Source organism: Colias croceus, chromosome 7 (genome assembly GCF_905220415.1).
Source record: "Colias croceus chromosome 7, ilColCroc2.1".
NCBI lineage: Eukaryota > Metazoa > Arthropoda > Insecta > Lepidoptera > Pieridae > Colias > Colias croceus.
This window is the reverse complement of record NC_059543.1, coordinates 8,987,252-9,010,506: the sequence shown is the minus strand read 5'-3', so window position 1 is coordinate 9,010,506 and position 23,255 is coordinate 8,987,252. Positions and strand designations below refer to the sequence as shown.

General features: G+C 35.0%; 1 protein-coding gene across 4 annotated transcripts in view; it reads right to left on the bottom strand.

Moving 5' to 3' along the window:
* LOC123693057 (protein roadkill) overlaps positions 1 to 23,255 on the bottom strand; it is a 46,140-nt gene that overhangs the window by 2,381 nt on the left and 20,504 nt on the right. For all 4 annotated transcript variants that reach the window (XM_045637986.1, XM_045637987.1, XM_045637985.1 and 1 more), the window contains 5 exons: positions 8,519 to 8,687; positions 4,858 to 5,195; positions 2,302 to 2,543; positions 1,597 to 1,775; positions 319 to 461 (listed from right to left, as the gene is read on the bottom strand). In XM_045637986.1, the coding sequence (XP_045493942.1) occupies positions 319 to 461; positions 1,597 to 1,775; positions 2,302 to 2,543; positions 4,858 to 5,195; positions 8,519 to 8,593 (977 nt within the window). In that variant the 5' untranslated portion in view covers positions 8,594 to 8,687. The remainder of the gene's footprint in view (positions 1 to 318; positions 462 to 1,596; positions 1,776 to 2,301; positions 2,544 to 4,857; positions 5,196 to 8,518; positions 8,688 to 23,255) is intronic.

The following is a 23,255-nucleotide window of genomic DNA, read 5'->3' as shown; positions in this document are numbered from 1 at the left end:
AATCACCTAGGTTCCCTACATTTCCTTAAAATTAAGCAAAACTTTTGTTTTGGCTATGAAAATATGATTTTAATCTTTTATTGAATACTTTTAATTTATTTATTAAATTAATCTTGCAGTAGCAAAATCATAAAAATGAAGTATTCCACTTCTATATCATATGCTAGAAGGGGAATCTGCAAATACCCTTGAGATCTATTCTTAGTATAAACGCGCGAGCGTATAATCCATCAAAATAACATTCTATTTATCATTTGAAATCCTTCCTGTTCATAAAACGCAATCTTATCATACAAAAATAAAGATAACGGGACTGACGTGTTAATGAAGTCGATGGTTTGTGCCTTCAGTTGGTCCGCAGAATGTAGATCGGCCAGTATGAGTGTGTCCGCGGCCGTTTCTACCGATAAACTTAAACAGAGAGCCTCTTCGCACATCACTTTTAATCTGTCCAGTGCGTACTGAAAAAAAAAGAGAATGTTCATTAGAAATTAATTTATATTATACTTATTGTATTTTAATAATTATTTTAACTTGCTAACCACAACATTCAAAACCTTATGGATACATTCTTATATGAGAAATTAGAGAAGCAGTACCTAAAATTTCCCTTTAAATAGAACTCATGTATAACATTTTTATATATCTTATATATAAAATTCTCGTATTTATATATAACTATATTAACAAGACAACTTCCATTTCTTTACCTACTTTTCATGACCTAAATTCAAGCAAATTTTAAACCAAAATTATAATTTCATCTTTGCTTCGACATCGCTAAAAGGAGGTCTAATTATTCCACATCATTGAATAACAAGAGCAACCCTTTTGAATTGACCAATTTATGTCAAATTACAAAACGATTTATCCATATACCCTCAAATATATTATTTAGGGCGACCTCGGCCACTACATTGTTGCTTGTACCGAAAAAAATATAGCTTTCTCACAGAAGATTGGTAAAAGCTAAAATTACTTAGCCTACTTTCTCTTTGGCTATAATGTTTTCATTTACCTTCTTAAAGATGTACATTGGGCAATACGTTCGCAACAAATTATGCAATATATCATTGCATGTGTGTCGCTTTGTTTATAGGACACTTTTGAATACATAGTATTGCACGCAACATTGTCTGTATTTACTTTGAAATATGTATAATCATGTTTTATCTACTGAATGTAGGTTCACCAGATTAGACGAGAAAGTTGTTACATTCGCATTCTATTATGCTGCTAATCTTAATTCATGTTAAATATTCAAGTTTGTATTGTTGTATGTAAATTTTGAAAGATGGATTAAAAGTACATATTATGAAATTTTCGATAAGTTTTGACATTTTAATTTTGATTTTAGTTTAGTTAAAGTATACACATTGTTTTCAATAGTATAGACATGATTTTTTTATAATATCTAATAATATGACATGATATAATTATTAATTTATTAATGATGTTTATACGGAATTAACATTGTTGCATATTCTTGTGAAAAAATTTAATTTTAAACGAATTATTATGAAATAGAACATGTAGATTGACCACAATTTCACCAAGAACTTGGGACAAATATTTTTTTCTGCTAAAAAAACATACCTTATCCGCCGCCGCCAACAGATCGTCGGCCATCTTGTCCAAGTTGGGCGCGCGGTCCGTGTATATGAAGCGCAGCATCTCGCGCAGCACCTCGTGGTCCACGTCCGTGATGTCCACCCGGTTGCGTTTCCGTTCTTCCATCTCGTGCTCGAACATCGCCGCGAACACTGGACTCCGCGCTGGAATCAGATACGTTAACGTTTAAATAAAAGTTTCTCTAAAAAAGTAGAGACTGCATTTTAAATTAATAAATCTTAGTGGATTTCCAAATTTTTGGGAAAATTTGGAAATCATATGAGACACTTCATAGAAACTACTCAGAAAAAAATATATTTATTCAATTCCTACAACAAGTATAATTAATTATTTACGATGTAAAATAATAAATGCATTATAATACCTATGTATTTTTTTTACTTATGATTTTCTGAAGGTTGTTATTAAAATAAGAAAATTGATCAAAGAAATTATCTAGAATGTTTTAATTTTTTTAGATTAAGAGCCAGCGCGCACGAGCAACTTTGTCTCCGCAACTATTTTGTCTCTCCCATCAATTGTATGGGGAGTTGCGTCGCTACGTGCGCGTACTTTCATACTAGCCCATGGGTGGGAGAGACAAAATAGTTGCGGAGACAAAGTTGCTCGTGCGCGCTGGCTCTAACTTAGCAATCAAATTGATATTAATTAGTTTTTTATTCTTCTCACCTGCCAGTATCGCCTTGTGCGCTTGAAACTCTCGCCCTCCGACCGCTAGCGTGACGTCAGAGAACCGCTCGCTGTCGAACAGCGCGCCGAGATCGTCCGACAGCCGACACTCGGGCACTTTGAACTGCACCACGTTGCTCTGCCCGCTGATGTTTATACTGTCCGCTACAACTGACACCTCGCAGAATATAGTCAGCTTGTCCTCGGGGAGGAGACCGTTCGCCTCGTCCAATAGGAAGTCCCTGGAATGGCGAATAGTAAAACTTAATGTGTGCACATTTACAGTTGGATTGTGGGTGCTTCTTATATATCGAAGAAAAAATTAATAAAATGAAATTATTAATTGAACACTTTGATAATCAAATAAAAATAACAGTTCATTTTTGCAAAACTGTACAAATCCCTAGCTAATACGACTGTGATGGAACATTGACTACTTTTATTTAGGAAAATAAAATAATGAATAGTGTCTGTTGCAAGTAAATTAATCTCATTTATCGTGAACAATTTGCGGACACTGACGCCTAGTGTCTCTATCTGAGTAAGAGGTAGCGCGCACGAGCAACTTTGTCTCCGCAACTATTTTGTCTCTCCCATCATGGGGAGTTGCGTCGCTACGTGCGCGCACTTTCATACTAGCCAATGGGTGGGAGAGACAAAATAGTTGCGGAGACAAAGTTGCTCGTGCGCGCTAGCTCTAATTCAACTTGATAAACTACGTTACGAAATATATGTCAATATGTCATGTGAGAATTTCCACACTTTCTGGAAGTTGTAATCAACGAGCACGCTGTATGAGGAATTCTATCATATCTCTAGCCTTTCTACTTCCTGTCCTACAATTGTATTTTGATTCAAGCCCATTTGAGCTTGCCGACACATTCGCAACTAAATACTAATTAGCGCGGCTTATTTGCTAATTATCACGCAACACGTTTTGCGCCTTTGTTCCCTCGCGACTTGTCTACAATAACATTATTCAGCAGCATATTTATAATTTATGTTTAGCAGTAAATTATAAATATGAACATAGTAAATGGTAATTGACACGTATCAGTATTCAATAGTTAGTCACATTGTATCCTATTTTAAATACAAAGTTGTGTGTTACAAATTGTTTTATAAACATAATATGTTACAGATAATAATGAACACGGATACGAATAAATAAATAATTAATAAACGGAAAATTTCAATAGCTGCCACGAACTTTTTTGCGTATAATAATTCTGTTCGCGGAAGAAATTATAACGGTTTCGAGTGGTCGATAAGTATCATTGATAAAATAAACGGCATGTAGATTGATGATCGAATATTAAATTTTGAATGTTACGTAAGGTCAACATCACAAAAACTTTACGGTGTTTATATTTCGCACAATTTAGAAAAATCTACATTCCTATTTGAATAAAATGAGAACTTGACGACCTCCGCGATAAACCAAGTTAAAAAACCTAAGATTTCGAAAACATGAGCGTAAAACATTGACATAATAATAAAGATGGTGAAGATTAGTTTATAATTAAGTACAAAAAATTATATATAAAAAAACTATACATGATATATAGGAAATAGGAATACTGAATTATGGATTATAATTATAAAGAGAATTTCCATAAAACTGACTGATGACAAGAGAAAAAAAAATTACAAACAAAATTATCACGTACGTAACTTGTAATATACCTTTTAACAGAATTACTCTTTTAACGATACTTTTACATTTAATTATGTTCGATTCAATCTATAAATGATAGATTATTATCTAAAGCGGAGTATGCAATACGCGTGTTTATCAGCGAATGCGCAGGTTTATAGCATTGCGCAATTGATAAGAAGCTAAAGCGATTGCGTTTATTAGGATAGTTAATGTTTGCAGTACTGCATAATCCGAACTAAAAACCTGATTTCGCAGTAACTAATTGAGATGTGTGCGGTTATTGTAATGATCTCTGATTTTGCGATTTCCTCCATTGTTAGAAAGAATCAAATCAATTTAATGATTTTTACAATTGGCAGGGACACAAATAGATGTTTATTATTATATGTAACGTCTACAGTACAATTTGTTAGAGGAAAAAGCGTTTGATATCCTTATCGTTGTTACAATTATGTTCACAATAGGTATGTGGATTCCATAATTAACCTTATATTCTGTAATGCCTGCCTGATATATATTTCATATATTATAATATATTATTGTAATTGATTAATATTTTATTAAAATAAATTGATTAGATTTAAATTAAAGTAACATTTAGTACAGCTTTGTACTAACTTTTTACCTAGTACCTAGGTACATCGTTTTTTAAACATATTATAAACAATAATTAGAATGGAAAACATGATCGTTTTATGTGTTATCAGTTATGTAGATATACGGTGTTTTTCCGCATAGTCTATATTATGGGGCCCATAAAAGTGCTGCGTATAGCATTTTTATGGTAATTGCATCGGCATGTATCGCCCATGTGACTTATTAATCTAACAATGAGACTGCGCGCAGTTACGTATGTATTTGACGTATAACTATAGAGGTAATACAATTATACTTGCCTTCTGATAAACTTTTTGAATCCCCAATCCTTGCCTTGAACGAATCTGTACGCGCGCTGTGACTCCATCGCTTTTGTTTCTTCCCGTTTCGCGTTTAATATTGAAAACTTGAACTTTGCACGCACTTCTGATTTATTACATGACACTAATAATAAATATAACGATAAATAGTCTTTGCTCTCTTCATCGAGTCCTTTTGGATTTACACGAAGACACCATTTTAATTTATCACTAGCACCAGCTGAGAATGTCGATGATTTTAACACTTCACCCATCTCTTCTCTACAAAAACTAAAATTATTGATTGTCCACATGTAGCTGAACTTAACCACTTTCACCTGTAACAATAGAAAATAAATTTGTTAAGTATTTTATTTTGTTAGATTTCTCTTTACTAAATTGAATAGACATTCCATCAATTTCGTTTTTAATAAAGTTGAACAGTTGGTAAATTGAAGAGAAATTAATGTATTGCTCGTCATAAATGTTATTGACGTAAGTTCACGCTGATTTACATAATCATACCTCAGGTGCACGACATCGTGTGCGACATTATTAGAATCGATTTATCCCAAAATATCAAATACACGCACATTCTCAGCCTACACTTCACCATACATGTTTGTCGCTAAAATTAAAATCAATATTTATTCATACAGTTATACATATGTAAAACGAAGAGTCAATAATACTGAAAGGTGCGCTTTATACGTATAACGTGTTTTTTTTAACAACCCCATTTAAATAAACACCCGGGGGCTGATACAGACTTTTTATAAGGTGTCCTCAATTAACTCCTATAAACTGTAATACAAGCGGTGGCTTAGATGCCGCTTTACGACTTCATTTATTACAAATAAAACTTTAATGCGTGTACCGCAGCCAAGGTTCAAGGTCGGCTTTTGTTTTTATAATAGCGAACTCGAGATAATACTTAATGGATCGAATTATTTATCAATTCAAAGACAATCTGAATGTCGCACCCGTGTCTCACAATTACCTATTCGAAATAAATATTAATATATTCTATTCCGAAATTAGCATTGCCGATACATGAGAGCTAAGTGGAGATCATTAAGACAGAGAAATAATTCGGACGCGAATTTTACCGACACAGCTAATTAAATTCAGCATTATTGAATGCCTTGAAACGTTTTTTATTCTGTCTGTGCAATTTCCGCGAATATATCAATACTGTGTTATTATTGACGGTTAGTTACGGAGGTGATATTTCAATTTTGAGTGTATAGGAGCACGATCGCACTAAGGTCAGGACTGGGTGAGCGTCGATGTAACTTGGTCCCTGGTCGTTGCCCCCGACAATCCGACCGTTGCTTGACTTGCCAGCTTGCTTGCGGTGCTGTTGGGGTCTTCGCCCGGTCGACGACCCACGCCAAGGCCGCCCGCATCATCCCCGTTTGCGGACTTGCCAAGTGCCAATACAACTTGCTAAGCCCAGCAGCACAGAGCGCTGGCCGCTGGTCTTTGATTATAAAGACGACGACGTGGCTCAGAGGTCATCAGTTTCTATATGAAGCCGGCTTGATCAAAAGGGATGTCTTGGCATGTTTAATGCTAAATGCAGGAGTTTTAAATGACGAAGTTAATGTTTGCATAATACTTATAATAATCATAGTAACACTGCAAGTGCTGCCAAGTTAGCTAATTTTGGAGCGATATGCAGGCGTCATTTTAGTCTTTATTGTCTCAAATTCATTAAGCCAAAATTCAATACCATGATACATATGACACAGGTAAACTTCGGTAACTTCTTATAAGTACCAAATGTTATGTATTTAAATGCCTACACAAAATTAAGCAACTATCACTAAACATTCTAATGCGTTATTCAAAGGCCATATATACCTTATTTCATTATCCATTGATTTTGAAATACTCAATGTATCTTTGGTATCAATTAATAAAGTTTGTCATGAGAAATCACAACCGATACAGTATGAAGATAACGTTCAATGAATACAGTGAATATAATTTATTATCTATATGATTTCCTATACAATCAGACATATTGCGCATTTTGTTTTCTTTGATAATAGTGTAATTGCCAGTTCATATGTTTGTTATTAATGCATTAATATTTTGAATTAAACGTGAGTGTATAAAATCATCATTTGTATAAAATAGACGAAGCGTCGACATTGAGAGTCACGCCGCACGCGTACTTTAGAATCGCCATGACACGTGTTGATATTCCACCGACGCGACGTACCAGGAAGTACGTAATACTCGTTAATTATTAAAAGCTCGACTTAATTATACAAACAAAGAATCAGATTAAATCGATGCCGTTATTATCATAAAGTCGAGAAATGGGATTCCGATTGTGTAGGACCTTAATAAGTATTCGTTCCGCTTATTCTCATAAAAACACCGTTATATTTCGCGAACTAAATAGATTTTTGGCAAAAAGTACCAAAAATGCATTACCAGGTCGTCGCAGCCGTGCAACGGTCGTTCCAATTCCAACGTATTCTAACCAACATCCGACAGGAAATAAGAGTATAAGTAATTGGAAGTTTTTAAACAACGCTGTTGTTATCTATGCCTAGCAAATATATTGTTGAATCGTCATTTTTAGTCAGGCCTAGAACAAATAAATAAACTGAAATGGTCTTGAAATCAGCTTGGTTTATTAGTATAATAGTATTACTTCGGTCTTCTAAAATTATTATTTTATTAGACTAATGACCGATCGTCAAAGTAATTAAAAAGATTCCATTAAACGAAATACAATTAACAATAACAATAGACCGAGGACAAAACCATGAGTGCTTGTTGCACAAGGAAATTGCGAATGTTTATATTCATCATCGATTGAAATATCTCACACGTGTACCCACTTGCCAAAGCCGCGAACTAACAAGGAAACATTAGTTTTCATGTAAATACGATTAGCGAGCAACGTCAAGATCACAGATAACAAGTACGATAAACAAAGTTATCGGGATGTAGTAACTCCGCAACCATCAAACCGTACATAGGATCGCATCGTCAACATTTTACGACTGGCGCGTCATTGACCACTCCGTTCGTCATGCTTTGTAACTACCTATTCCAGAAACGGTATCACACAAAAAGAGTTGTGGATGATACAATCCTATTAATAAATAAATATCACTTTAATAATATAAACGGTTTAAAATAAACTATATAAGTGGTTGTCATCGTACGATAGTTACGAGCTAATCACGTCATTCTATAAATATTCAACCTGAGGGGACTCGAGTCGACTCGACTTACCATCGATTTAAATCTACCGCGGCGTTTGGGTTTTTTGTGTATAGTAATTAAAGGTATATTAGCAACATAGGGAATATATTTTCCTGGCAATACAATTGTGCTTCAGACATTTCGTTGAAATGTGTGCCATAACTCTTGAATGCGCTCGAATACGCTCCAGAAAGTGTGACGTGGGCACGTGGCTCTAAAATTCCGATAAGAAACAATGATTCATGGCCAAATACGATGCTAGTGACGTCATTCATTTCAACGCCCATCACAATAGTGATGGTCAAAATAATGTAGGCAATAGGTATGGTATTGGTGTGGGTCTTGATCGTGTTCGTGTCAGTGTATCCAGTATCTCTGGCTTGTGCTTGTGCGCTTGAAATGAAGAAACGCATTAGTGCGTACGTCATACCTGTGTAAAACACCAGTTCTCCGCGACGGGCGTGTTCCCGTCGTGCAACGGGCTGGGCACACGGCTCACCGCCATACCACCGGCGCCGTTCGAGGACACGCGCGCCGACTGTGGAGCGGGCGCGCCGCCGCCCGACCCTCCACCGCCGCACTCACTGCCCGACGCGAGCCTGGAAACACAACGATAGCATTCATGTGTGCTGCTGAAAGCGGCTAACTCTTTTATTGCTGAAAAGCTAGTTATGGTTTCATTTTCGATGCCCGCTTGTACGCTCTATTATACCAAAAGCAAACTGTTTGTCTGTTGATTAACAAAAACTTTTCTTTAAATACATAATTAACTGAAAATGGTAAAAAAACGTTATTATAAATTAACAGCAATAAGGAATTGTAATAATTTCAATGCAGTTTATAAAAAATAAAATTAAAAGAAAAGTCAATTTATATGGGACCTCCGTTATTGTTATGCTTCTTTGTTTTTATTCTACTTTCAATGCAAGTTTTTTTGCCGAGGGAGGAAACCGGAAAGCGCACGGTGTAGGCCACAAGTCGCAACCGCGACAACCGCTTCGGCCGTCAGGATGCGAGGTCTTTGTAAGTGCAAATTGTAGCAGTAAGTATTCTTTTTCCGTACATGAAGCAGGACGATCAAAATCAGCTAAGGTCAGGACATTGATGAATAACCCTGGTCTACTTAATAGCTATAATTAAAAGGTTTATGAAAAATCCTATTCGCAAATATTTCATTTAAACTAAGTAGCTTTTTTGTTAGGCAATTCGAAATGTAAAAATATATATAGATATATGTATAATAAAGTAGGAAAGATAATGAAGTATCATGTGTAGGTACTACAGAACTACATTATGGGCATTGCCTTAACCTTATTACAATATGTGCAATAAATAATTAGCATGCATCACCTCTATTTTTTTTAGAATTTTATACCCCGTAGTTATAAAAATAGAGGGGGGGGGACATACTTTTTATGACTTTGAGAGCTGATATCTCAAAAACCGTTCACTTTAAGAAAAATGTTTTTTAGAAAACTTTATATCATTTTAAAAGACCTTTCCATTGATACCCCACACGGGTATGTACATCGAAAAAAAAAATTTCATCCCTCAGTTACATGTATGGGGGGCCCCACCCCCAATTCTTTTTTTTACTATTTAGTGTCATATTTTTGTAGCGGTTCATACAACACATATTCCCATCAAATTTCATCACTGTAGTACTTATAGTTTCCGAGTAAATCGGCTGTGACAGACGGACAGACGGACAGACGGACAGACGGACAGACGGACATGACGAAACTATAAGGGTTCCGTTTTTGCCATTTTGGCTACGGAACCCTAAAAACGAGATCATTGTTGTTTTGATTAATCATTTTAATGAAATGTATATGACCTTTTGTAAGTGTAACAATTATTTTAACTACTGAAGTGACCTAGTGACCGAGTAGCAACTAGCAATACAGGCAAATTCTCATTATGCATAATGTAGCAACAATATAACTTGTCAATCAGCGAACTCATCTTAACTTTAAATCTGGGCCATTAAAAGTATGCACATTGAGCGCAGGCGCTTTGTGAGTTGACCACGAAAAAAGGTTGAACGCTGTTAAAAAAGCCTGTTAAGTTTCGATGTCAAATTAAAGTAGGACTCGTACAATGCGAGAAACTGCCGTCCTGTGAGACTTTCACGAACTGGGGTTTCGATTACCAAATACGCGTTAGAATCTGTGTCAGTTTCATCACCATACTGCATCCGTTCATAGGTTGCGTGCGGCGGCTTTGTTCGAGCGAACGGGGCGCTACGGCAGCTGCGTGGTGTCTGACCAGTCGCAGGGCGAATACGAAATCCTGCAATCATATCGTGTGCGACACGACGGAGCAGCCAACCGGTTGCATTTGCCAGAGACCATCCAAACCGGTATACAGAGGGTTAACAACGAACAAAAAAATATAATCAGGGGCTATATTTTAATGGTTGCTCAGTGCTCAAAATTATGTTACCAAAAATAATGAGAAATATGTACTTACAAACGCATTTATATGTGGAAGGCCGGTTAAAATTATTACGTAAACCAAATAAATAAATTCATTTAAAGGACAATCCGATAACGGCATACCGGAAACCACAACAAATGTTATAATGGAGGTCAACCAGACCGAAGAGTACAATAACGTCCCACTGGTTAAGGACAAAAAGAAAAACACAACAATGAAATAAACTTCCAAGCAAATTGACAAACCCCTGATCAGGCCGGGAAACTTAAATAAGACACTAACGAAAGTAGGCTACATTAATTTCATTAATCGGCCTAACCCAGAAAGCCAAGTGACGATCCGAGAAGTGACAGAAATAAGGTCTGCTCCACAAATATAATTGACATAATAAAGTATGAAGAAGAATCAAACCAGTACACGTTACGTTGCGTGTATATTAGTCACCAAGCATTTAAACAATAAAGTTTGGTACAAAGACTAGAGAAGCTGTTCAAACGGTGGTATGAATCATGTTAGAAAATGAATCCAAGGCATCAATCTCGGAATATCTATAATCAATAAGCACTTAGGTTTCCACAGGTGGTTAATTTTTCCATAGCAACTAAAACTGATAAGATATGGCACACGTAGAGATCCGTTCGAGGTCGACCAACAAATTTGCCACTGTAACAAATAGAGCGGCCCGACCGACCTACATACAGTTTCAGTTAACCGCTTTATTATGATTAACAATAGCTGAACTACCGAAACGCCTTGATTGTATTATGTATGATCTAATTCTCAAATGCAATAACTTACAACTACATTTTAATAGTAATACATGTATGTTGGTTGGTCGTTTTATAGTATAAGTAAATATTACACTTATGAGTTGCATATTCAGAACGGATTTGACTAACTTTTATTTTGTTTGTTTGCCATTGTTTAAATTAACATTCTTTAGCCGTTTGAAGTCGTGAAAAATTAAAATAAGAACGCAGAAATACTCTTAATTTGAATCAGAACGTATCATTTATATTCTATTTGTAAGAATAATAAGATGCGTGAAGTCAACAACCGGTAAAATCTTGAGCAATCTTCGCCGTACGTTTCATTGGTCTCCCGTGATCTTATTTTAGATGTCATCCGACCTGCTAGTATATTTTCTATATTTAAATATAACCGAATACTTCTTGACTATGAATTAAAATCCATCGTCATAATCCTTAAAAATATTTTTTAACAGGAGTCAAGTAAGTATCGAATATGGGAAACCATAAACGGAGAACAATATAAATTCAATTAACAGCGACGATTTAGGTATCCAGACAATGACAATAAATGTGGGGCGTAGAACAATAAGGCTTCAAAATGTGTTTGGTTTTGTGTCGAAGTTGTTGTAAGTTGCAACGCAACGGGTGAAACGGTCGGGAGTAACTAAGTGAGCAATGCCCTCTTAACGACGACTGCGTGCTATGAGTCAGACGCCCTGAGGACGACCTGACAATAGGGTCCTCGACTGAGTTGCTTTGAAGGACGGTTTGTTTACCCAAGATGTCCTGCGATATTGCACTTTTATTGCAATTTGTGTTTATTATAAAGTGCGCTGAAACCTTCGAGTGTACGAGATACGAATAATAAAAAGACAAATTATTTTAAGTTGTTTGGACATGAAAATTATATAAAGTTTGTACAATGTACCTAAACATATTATATTATGTGCTAATTGTTTGTGAGTAAGGAATTGAACTTAGCAGTCATATAATTAACTAGCTTACCGCCCGCGGCTTCGCCCCCTTTTTTTAAAACCTAATAAATTATATACTAAAACCTTCCTCCTGATTCTATTAAAAAAAACCGCATCAAAATCCGTTGCGTAGTTTTAAAGATTGAAGCATACAAAGGGACATAGGGAAATAGGGACAGAGAAAGCGACTTTGTTTTTAACCGACTTAAAAAAAAGGAGGAGGTTATCAATTCGGCCGGTATGTTTTTTTTATAACTACTATGTAGTGACAATTTAATAATTAAGTGTAAATATAATGTAATTATTTATGTGTGTGACGATTGGAAGACCAAATACACGAGGTAAATACTTCCTCAAGGCTACCGTGGTCGTCATAGTCTCACAATTCATGGCAATTTGTAACAATAACTTCTCAATGTCAAATCTATTCGTTATACAAAAAGTAATTCATAATTGAGTATTTGAATAAATTTTTTTTTTGTGCTAAATGGAAAGAATATTAGTTTTATAACAAAACTATTTTTTTAATTTTTTTTTGCAATAATTCAAAAGTTATTTCAAAATAAAAATTAGTCTTTGAATCCAGTACCGAAAACATACCGACAACTCCCGAAGCGTCACCCGGACACATGTGACGTCATAATGTTAGTTTTCACACATTGCAGTTGATACAAAAACGTATACAACTATAACATTTTGACGTCACATCTATGGTGACCAGTCATGGCGCGTTTATAGTCACGTGATTTTAATTTAAATTTCATCAATTTTTGATTGCTTATAATTAATTGAAAAACATTTTTTTTGAGTAAAATACAGGAAAATTTTTTTTTTATTCAAATACTCAATTCCAATATTTTTTATAAATTTAATTCACAGTCTTCGTCAACTTGAAGACATAACTTCATATAAGTTGAAAGATAACAGCTGAAGAAGAATATTTTGAGCAGACAGTTTACAAAACATTTTATAGCTTAAACTAGCTTTCCACCCGCGGCAACGCCCGCGCATTCAAAGAAAAACCCGCATAGTTCCCGTTCCCCCGGAATAAAACCTATCCTTTGTCCCGGGGTAAAAAGTAACCTACGTTCTTTCTCCCGAGAAAGAGAGATATTTTGGTCTAGAGATATTTAGATACCCGTATCAAAATATCTCTATACCAAATTTCATGAAAATTGGTTCAGTAGTTGAGGCGTGATTGAGTGACAGACAGACAGAGTTACTTTCGCATTTATAATATAATATATATAAATCTCGTGTCACAATGTTTGTCCTCAATGGACTCCTAAACCACTTATCCGATTATAATAAAATTCGCACACCATGTGCAGTTCGATCCAACTTGAGAGATAGGATAGTTTAAAGCACAAAGCGGGCGAAGCCGCGGGCGGAAAGCTAGTAATATAATATATAAGTATGGATGACAATCTTAAGTGTATACGATAAAATATTATCTGAGCGCAAAAAGTAAAATATGCGATATAATATGTCAACATACAAACCTCCTCCTACAACATACAAAATAAACCGATAGCTGTTTTGACTTACACAAATTATTTATAATAATTAAGTTATACGTAATTGGTTAAAGATTTTAACACTATATAACTACTCATAAGTCATAATATTTAAAAATAATTAATAACTAAACAAAAAAAAAATTCAACTCAATATTGCTCAGCTTCTCAGCACCTATATCACGTTTTATCTTTTTAACTACATATAAACTTGTCAAGAACGAATCTATCTAATGTTGTATGTTCTTTGCTGATTTAGTTATCTATTCATGTTAATTTATTTTTGTATAATCTTATATCATTCTTAAGAAAAATGTCTTATATCTATCTATGTATAATTACAGTTTCTTGCATATGTATCTATTTATGCACTACCTTTTTACTGATTTATTTTTCCTATATCCCAAGGTTGCCTGGAAGAAATCGCTTTTAAGCGATAAGGCCGCCAAATTGTACATTTATTTTAAGTTACATATCGTTTCTGTAAATTTTGTTTTTGTGTGCATTGTACAATAAAGTGTTTTCTATTCTATTATATTTCCTTGAGTTTTAAAATAATTAATTTCCACATACGTCATTTTGTTTAATCTTAAAGGCAATTTAAGTAACATCGTGTACGTGATTGCTAATGGGTATGAATTTAATATAATAACACATATTACTGTTCATACGTACGTACGTAGAGACATTGAAATATAACACACTTGTTCAAAAAGAAATAACAGCGTATTGGCGTATTTATTTGTAAAATTCCAGCTATTACATAACAAACGGTTTATTTACGACTAATAATAAGTAACCTTGCAATTCCTCTGAAATCTTCATTAATTCCGCTGACGTGGGTTAGCACTTGCGGAGCTAGTGAGTTTCCGCTTGCTTCCGGGAGGTGGTCCAGGGAGGAAAGAATTAAAAAGCGAGACTGGCTAACGTAAATATTATCCTATAGTATAAAATATTGAGTGTTAGACAGCAATCTAACGCGGAACTGGCCAACACCTCTATTCGTCCGAGATGTGCGAGGACGCGCAAGGTGACCGCGACTCGCATGTGTGTGTGTGTGTGTGTTATATATACACATTATGTTTAAATGACACGTCCAAGTCTGTCGGTGTTATAATCGCGTATTGTTATATATCGACGCTCAATGACAAAGTAATATACTTATACGCCATTTAAATTATCGTAAACTTAGGTAGCCTTTTATATGTACATACTTTACCTAGAGGTGATTCTTTTATATTTACATGTTTGATTAATTCTTTAAAAGCTCATAATATAAAGATGAATTATATGAGATCACGACAATAACCAAGGTACTTGTGTGTATTTTTACATTTTATGAACTCTTATTTCCTACCAATACAAATTTGAAGGCTGTAAGTATGGATTTCAGAAAATATGACGTGATTTAAATATATGATATTACAATATTAACACTCTAAAAATAAAATAAATTCATAGTCATAATTTGATTCATGCATAGCAAACATATAAAACCACAGTTTAATAAAATTATAAAAATATACATAATAAAAAAATGACAAAAAACGGTTACGGTTCGACGGTTCCTATACACAGCAGTGAGCAGATCAGCACAAAGAACTGACTTGAGGTATTCACGATTAGAACAATGACATATACGTATAGTTTGCTCTTCCTCCTCTAATGAGTGTGGAGGCATCCTATTGAGTTACACAATTTCCTTGAAGGTTGCAAACAGACCGGTTTCCCACTAATGGGCGACGTTTGTCGCTAACCGTCAGGTGACGCGGGCGCGGCTGATGCTCTTCTTTTTTTGCCACATTGAAACCATAATTAATAACCGGGTAATGGTTTTTATAACTATCAGATGCCCCACAACGATAATATTTTAAATCTTAAAAAGTTGCGATTTAAAAACAAATCCTGAAATGGTAAAATAAGTATACCCAGAGAAGCATAGCCATATATTTGGATAATGGATTTGTAAAGTTAAAGCAGTAGAAAACATTACATAGCAACTATGTAATGTTTTCTACTGCTATATCAGTATTTTTTATCAGAAACGTGACAATTAATACAAACATAAATTATATTTTCGTTTAATGTGCGTGATGAATACGTTAAGGTTACAATAGTACATAGCTATATCGGTTATTATCTATGGTCGCAGCATTGTCTACGTTTTACGAAACGTGCTTGTGTGATTCAGAAAGTGTTTGTTCATTTATTACTCAAGAAAACCAATAAAATAACCAACCGTATATATGACAAAGAAATTTATCTAGATCTCTAATTTCCATTCAGTTGCGCTTTTAATTGTTCGAATTGCCTTTAGTTTATGTACAACGTGGAACACAAAATATTCCATTTTCTGTACTCTCAATAAAAACTTATACAACTACTATACGATATATACAGTTGAACACGCAATACAATTTTAAGTATCACTGTAGTTCAGTTATAGATAGGGAGGCGAGGTAGCTAAATGGCGTAATTCAACGGCGTCGCCGAGACTTATCAAAATCGAAAGATAAAATAATTTTGAAAAGAAAAGCTTCTATGGTAAAAACCATTTTAGCGGTGGGTTTGGCGTGTACGGATTTTCAAAAATGTAAAAAAAAAACAGTAACTTGGGCATTCTCGAGCGCGTCAGATATTCATACTACGTATGCCCCAAGTGCCTCTGATAACAATGGTATACTAATCTGCCGGTTTGCGTGGTGGGGATAGGCATATAAAATCGTCAAAAATGCAAAAAAAAAAATTTACTCGAGCGCGTCAGATTTTCGGAAGGGGTGTTAATTAGGCCCCAAGGAAGCTCCCCTTAAAAAAACTGACGATTACGGCGTGACGATAAGTTACGATGAATTTTTGAAAATGCAGAAAAAAAAGTCCTTTTGAAATACTCGAGCGCGTCAGATTTTCATAGGGGAGGTTTATCTCGGTATCCTGAATGCATATTTTCTTAATCTGACAAAAATGTTGGTGGGTTCTCTTAATCTGACCGAAAAAGGTTTGTGGGTTTTTTTTTTAATCATCGTTATTTCATATCAATTTTTCTTAACACTCTCAGTTTTCGAGATGTACTCAAAATACCGGGAGTTTGAGTTTTATGATGCTTCAAGTAAAAAAAGTTTTAATTATGGACAAAAATGAAAAGAGACCTTTTTTTGGAAAATAAAATTACCTTTTTTGTTTATTTAAACTTCTTTTTTGGAAAAAGTAAAGTTCGCGACTTATATGCTGCAACGCGTTTTTCGGAAGACGAAATGGCTCCTCCAGACTTCCGGTCATGCGGAAACCGGCAGATTTTGTAGTTTTAGTAAGTTTTAGATTATATTCTTCAAAATAAAAATAAAAACAATCGCGCTCGAGAATGCCGGATTAACGTTTTTTTTTTACAAGTTCGCGACCCTATAACTCGGCGGCGTCGAGGACTTATGGTCAGATTAGTTAAATTTAGTCTTAAAACACTAAAATCAACCCCCAATATCTTAATCTGACGCGCTCGAGTATTTCAATATATCGATTTTTTTTTACTAATCTGATCGTCTATCCTAGGCGCGCGTCACTACATATAGAGCTAAATAGTTTACAAGGTTGTTCTATTAGGTCTAAGGTATCTCTCATATCTTAAACTGCCACGCTCGAGTATTGCAGAAAATTCCCCTCCCTATCTATTATTATTTCATATGTTTTTGTTTAAACTGGCCATAAATAATAATTATTATTGAAATAAATTCATTTTTGTCGTACGAAAGGCGCATAGCAAATCAGAGAAAAATATTCAAACTAGTTGAATGAGCATACTTGAATAATTATTAGAATGTAAAATGTTTAACCTCGCACGGAGTGGAACAGCGGATCCGCAGACTTAATAATGGACAGTTAATGTGTGACGTCACGGCCTTCGTAGGTTCAGTTGTGACGTTGATGCACGCACGCTTACCCACCCTAATTTAACAGTAATTCAAAGACATTAATAGCCTAGTTCCTAGTGAATTGATAAGTAAACAAAGATTAAAGGCCTGCGCTTAAATATAATCTTGAGTAACGTTAACCGAGGATAAGCTTCGAGGCGGAAGCAAGTGTAGCGAGGCCGAGGACATACAACCAATTCACAAACTGAGCGACGTTTATAAGCGGTGGAGCCACGCACGTCTGATCATGGATATTTTAGAAGAATGATTTTTTCTAGGAGACCTAAAAATCACATTCATGATAGAAATTGACAACTTCACATGATAAATCATAATTAAGTTTCCTAAAGTGAAATTTTTTAATAGCCAAATAATTATCAAGGTTCATCATTATCAAGCTTCTATGATATCATAGAAGCTATAAACGAATTAAAAATCATGAACGAGCCAAGAATTCTTGACACCGGAATGAAATAATAAATGTCTGCGTGCGAATTGTGAACATAAATTATTTTGAAATTATTACGTCGTCACTTGACATGTTTTAAATACAAAGAGCAGAAGTTTGCGCGGATGATTATGCAACGTCCCCAGACGACGTGAGCTGGTATCGCGCTCGGTGGGCGGGCGCGGACCAACACGACAGTCGACACAAGCACAACTCGCAACTCACAGAGTCTTGATATTGCACGCAACGAGCCGACAATATTTGGCAATACGACTATTGGAAAGCAAACACATCCATGGTTTTGTAACGCCACGTTTAATAAAGAAGCACTAATCTAACTGGAACGGATTGATTTAAAGTCGAAACTGTGCCACCTCCGTCATAAGTAACCGTGCTCCACATTGTTATACTTATTTTCAAGTACGCAAACAAATAAATTAAAATTTGTCATTAAACATTTTCAGCGTTACATAAAAAGTTACTAGAGTAATGCGGAAACATGATAAGGATGTTAAATAATTTGGTCATGAAATATCTAAATTTATACATTTATACATTTGGCCTAGAACATTATTACTTCACTAATTTACGAGAGGACTACGACGATTGGCAGAACCTTGACTTCTGCCTAATACAAATAATGTGACCCTACTTCCTCATACGCTTACGAGCCCCGTCAGTGTCGCTTGCACTTATTAATGCCACTATTCAACCACAACCACGGCCATTGCCTTTTTGGATAAAATAAATTTCAATACTTTTGCATAAGCAGACAGTCACTATAAAACAAAATAATGTATTTAAATACCTATATTTAGCAACACTTTTGCAACCTAATTTCTAATGTAAGCATTCCATAACATAGTTACCATAGACAAACTAACGCAAACAAACAATGGCTAAGTCAAACATAAAGGCCACGACATTATTATTGAATGTTCTGGCGCAGATATTAAAATATTTACTAGCCCTGACACATCAGAAGTAAATGTGTAGGTGCGTGTTGCGATCGCTCCGTGGCTATACGCCTTAGTGTGCGTGTCAAGATTGTAGCTGGTACAGGTAGTCAGCTCAACAGCAGCGGCATCGAGAACGCGACCCGGTTTGCCGATCGAGAAAGCATCTACAAAACTCGGTTGAGGCCGCGCATATAGCGGAGAGGACGCGGACTTTAATTTTCTTGAACGGACCTTATAAATCAACAATTTAAATCAAGTTCACACGTTGTTGTTCTAATTGTCCGTCATTTCATGAATAACCTCGCGAAAAACTACTGATTCGGTATCTATTGATATGAAACAACTTCCGCGTGATAATGAATTGTATATAGCTCACATCTCCTTGAAATATGTTTATACCTATTAAAAGTAATTTTGGTAGGTAACAGCATTTTTTAAAAAGTTCATAATGTATTTATAATATCGATATGAGACTGAAAGTAGTCCTTCACCAACCGTTCACCACAACAATTTGCACCAGAAGGGCCGCACTAATTTTATGGCAGTAAATAAATATGTTTCACTAGTCACTTCATTTGCACCTTGTAAAATATGAAATTAATATTCATAGTTCATACAATATTTTTCTATAATAATCTGTCAAGGTAAAATTCAATATTTTAAGATTATGTGTAATGTATTGATATTGGTTCAGCTACGTCCTAGACCTTGAATTTAACGTCCCTGTTCCACTTCTTTACACATCTTTACAATACATTCATTATACACATTATCTAGTACATCACTGGCAATCTAAAAGGGATTTAATATTGAACAAAACTTATACCGATCGCTAGCATTTGTAGATATCATAAAAATTATCACGATGATACAATTGCCAAGTTTGTTCATAGGCAGAAAACGGGGTCAAATTTGACATCGTAACGCGTTTGACCTACTTATGTAGCGCGAAGTATTTGAAAAAATTTGGTATAATGAAGGCGGATTTGGTTCATATAACACATTTTATTTTGATCTTTATGTTCATTGTTATAATATATTTATAATTGAAAGTATTAATGCTTTTTAAATTGAGCGTTGGAAAAAGTACTGACATAATGATTTACATCCAGTGTCATCGATTTCGGGTCAAATTGTACGATAAGGGGCACAAGGCAAAAGATGGTGCATTGAAAGTGGCCTTAAGCCCAATAGCGATCTGCGACCGTGTCGCTTCCTATTGGCGTGGATCTACAATGCCTTCTACCGACGTGAAGGTGTTGTGACTTAAAGGCCGAGCACTAGCCGACAAAAGCCAATAACACGTGGTAACAATATTTCCTGAAGCATCTCATTATTTTAAGTTTGTATAATAAATTGGCACGAATATTATGTTAATTAGCAATTTTCTTAAAGACAAATTATCGGTTATTAAAACTTTCTCAAATTTTAAGCAAGCTTCCATTATTGCTGAAGCAGGAGAGCGATAAACGTGACCTCGATCATTTAATAAGACTCACGGAGGTGAAACACAAATGTTCAAACTTTACGGGTCAACTGAATCAGGGGCTGCTCGTCGAGGGGGAGTTGTGGGGAAGGGTGTAGGACAGAAGGGAAGGACCCTGACACAGATCCCAAACACATCAGTAAAACGACCGAAGGCCTCGAGATTCGGGTACTACTTTATCATCAATTATTATTATTTGGCGTGGTACAGCATGTATAAAAAATGGGTCAAATATTAATTGGCAACACTAATCTAGACAGTGTGTATTCAAGTACATACTACATAGTTGAGTCATGCTACACTTGGGACTTTTTTATCTTTAGATTAATTTTAAGCTAACAGTGACTACGGTAATGTAGTTAAACTACCAAAAACACTATTCGAGAGAACGTAACGTGACCCGGTCTCGTCATAACTTTACGGGGCCACTTTCAGCTTAGTAATGACAGCTCAGGTGAACGGTGCTGAGTTCTTTTGCGTTGCGACATTGTGTGTTTAACTGGCCCAAAAGACTTATGCGTGTCAATCCTTTTACCTAAAAAGTACCTATACATTAATTTCTGAAGTTTTTGTCTAGAAAAATAACCAGATAAGACTCCATTAATTAAAAAAAGTAATATATATTTGAAAACCACCCACAAAATTGCTAATTTTAGTTACTCCCACAAATCACGTAAATATGACTTCCCTGATAAAACTCTAAAGCTGTTTGATTAATAGAACACAATAGCCGCGACCTTGCTCGGGGCTACTGATAAAACATAAATATTGAATAAATGTAGCGTTCATAACAAGCAGTACGGCCACGATATTAAATTATTAGCAGAAAGAAAATCTAAATTACGCCTCCATTATAGTAGGTAATTAGTATGACAACTGGACAGTGATATTCATTTTAGTAATGCATCATTCAGTTTCAGAGACGGGGAATGTTGTTTATTGTCCATGTTTTGATTATATAATATTCGTACTGAACGTTCTAAAAATATGTATCCTATAGCGGCTGATGCGATTAGGGTTTACGTTGTCGAAAGCGTGGTGAATATTATTGGAACCGAAATACTGTTTCGCCACAGCCGACAGGCGACAACCTACTTCAGTTATCGCATTCCGTTGCGAGTGAAACAGGAGCACGGAGCGGGCTGAGCCGCAATCTTTCGCTTTGTGAGCGCGCACCGGGGCCCTCGGTTGCTAAATTGATACACTCTTGCGAAATAACCTCGCCCAACTTATTCGATCACAATCAAATTAGACAGAGGCGGCCTGTTTTCTAGATTTAGCTTTAAGAACGCGAATAAAGTCAAATCACCAATCAACATTTAGTTGATACGTGTAATATTCAAGACCAAATATAAAAAATAAAATATATGTAAAACTTGATGATATTTTCGATTATATTGTCAGATCAAAAACATAAAATATTGAAATTGACTCGATAGAAAAAATTCACGAAGTTACCTCTAAATTTCACACTTTTACGTTTTTTACTTGACATGGTAATGCCTATTATGTTCTTTTTTTCATAAACAATTATATTGAAACATTTGTGAGAACTTTGTCCGACCACTTTTTTGTAATTACTTTTAGTTTTGGTTTAATCACGATAAATCACTTTTGGCGCTTACTATATTTTTAATTACGCAAGAAATCATCTTGCATCGCACGTTCCGGGAGCTAAAAACATAATTCTATTTCATACATCAGACGCTATCGCTCCGTTGAGACGAGTAGACCATGCTCAAATTGCTGTGCCGCGCGCCGATTTTTAAATAATATTGTTTCAATATTGTTTTTTTGAAAATGGTACACAACAAAAGAACATTGAAACTTCAGAAACGAGAACTAAAAGAGATTCATATTTAAATGATATCTAACTAATTTTCGAAGATAAGTTAATATAGTATTGTAATCATATTATTAATAAATAATTATTAGTTATTTATAATAAATAATAAATTATTATTTATTAATATGTATTAATAAAAAATACGACTTTCGATTCATTTCAGAAACTTTATGCAGGTGAGTTTAGATATTACATAAATATGTAATATCTAATCACACTCACACGAATTTATGCATAAATTCGTTTCCGTGGGCTGAGTATTGACGCGACGATCTTAGGTATACAAACATATATATATATTATATGGATACAAATATTTCATTCATAGTGTTACATCAATAAAATCAAGAAAGATTTATGGTATATTTTTTTATGAATTATTATATTATTACTTATTACCATTACTACTATGATTACCTACTACCTATTTGTAGATTCCTATGGTTGTTCCAGTAAATAACGTAAATAGGTTGTGAATAGTAGGTATATATAATATAATATATTCACAATCTGTATTACTAATCACTGGTGCAGTGATGAGTGAACTCCCATAAATAATTATTATAATCCATACTTATATTATAAATGCGAAAGTAACTCTGTCTGTCTGTCTGTTACTCAATCATGCCTAAACTACTGAACCAATTTGCATGAAATTTGGTATGGAGATATTTTGATACCCGAGAAAGGACATAGGCTACCTTTTATTGCGAAATATGTACCACGGGCGAAGCCGGGGCGGACCTCTAGTAAATTATAAAGTTATACCTGCTCATTATTTGAAATCTATCGTAAAATTAGTGTCAAAAAAATTTCGTGTTTCGCGTTGTCACGTTATCACGTG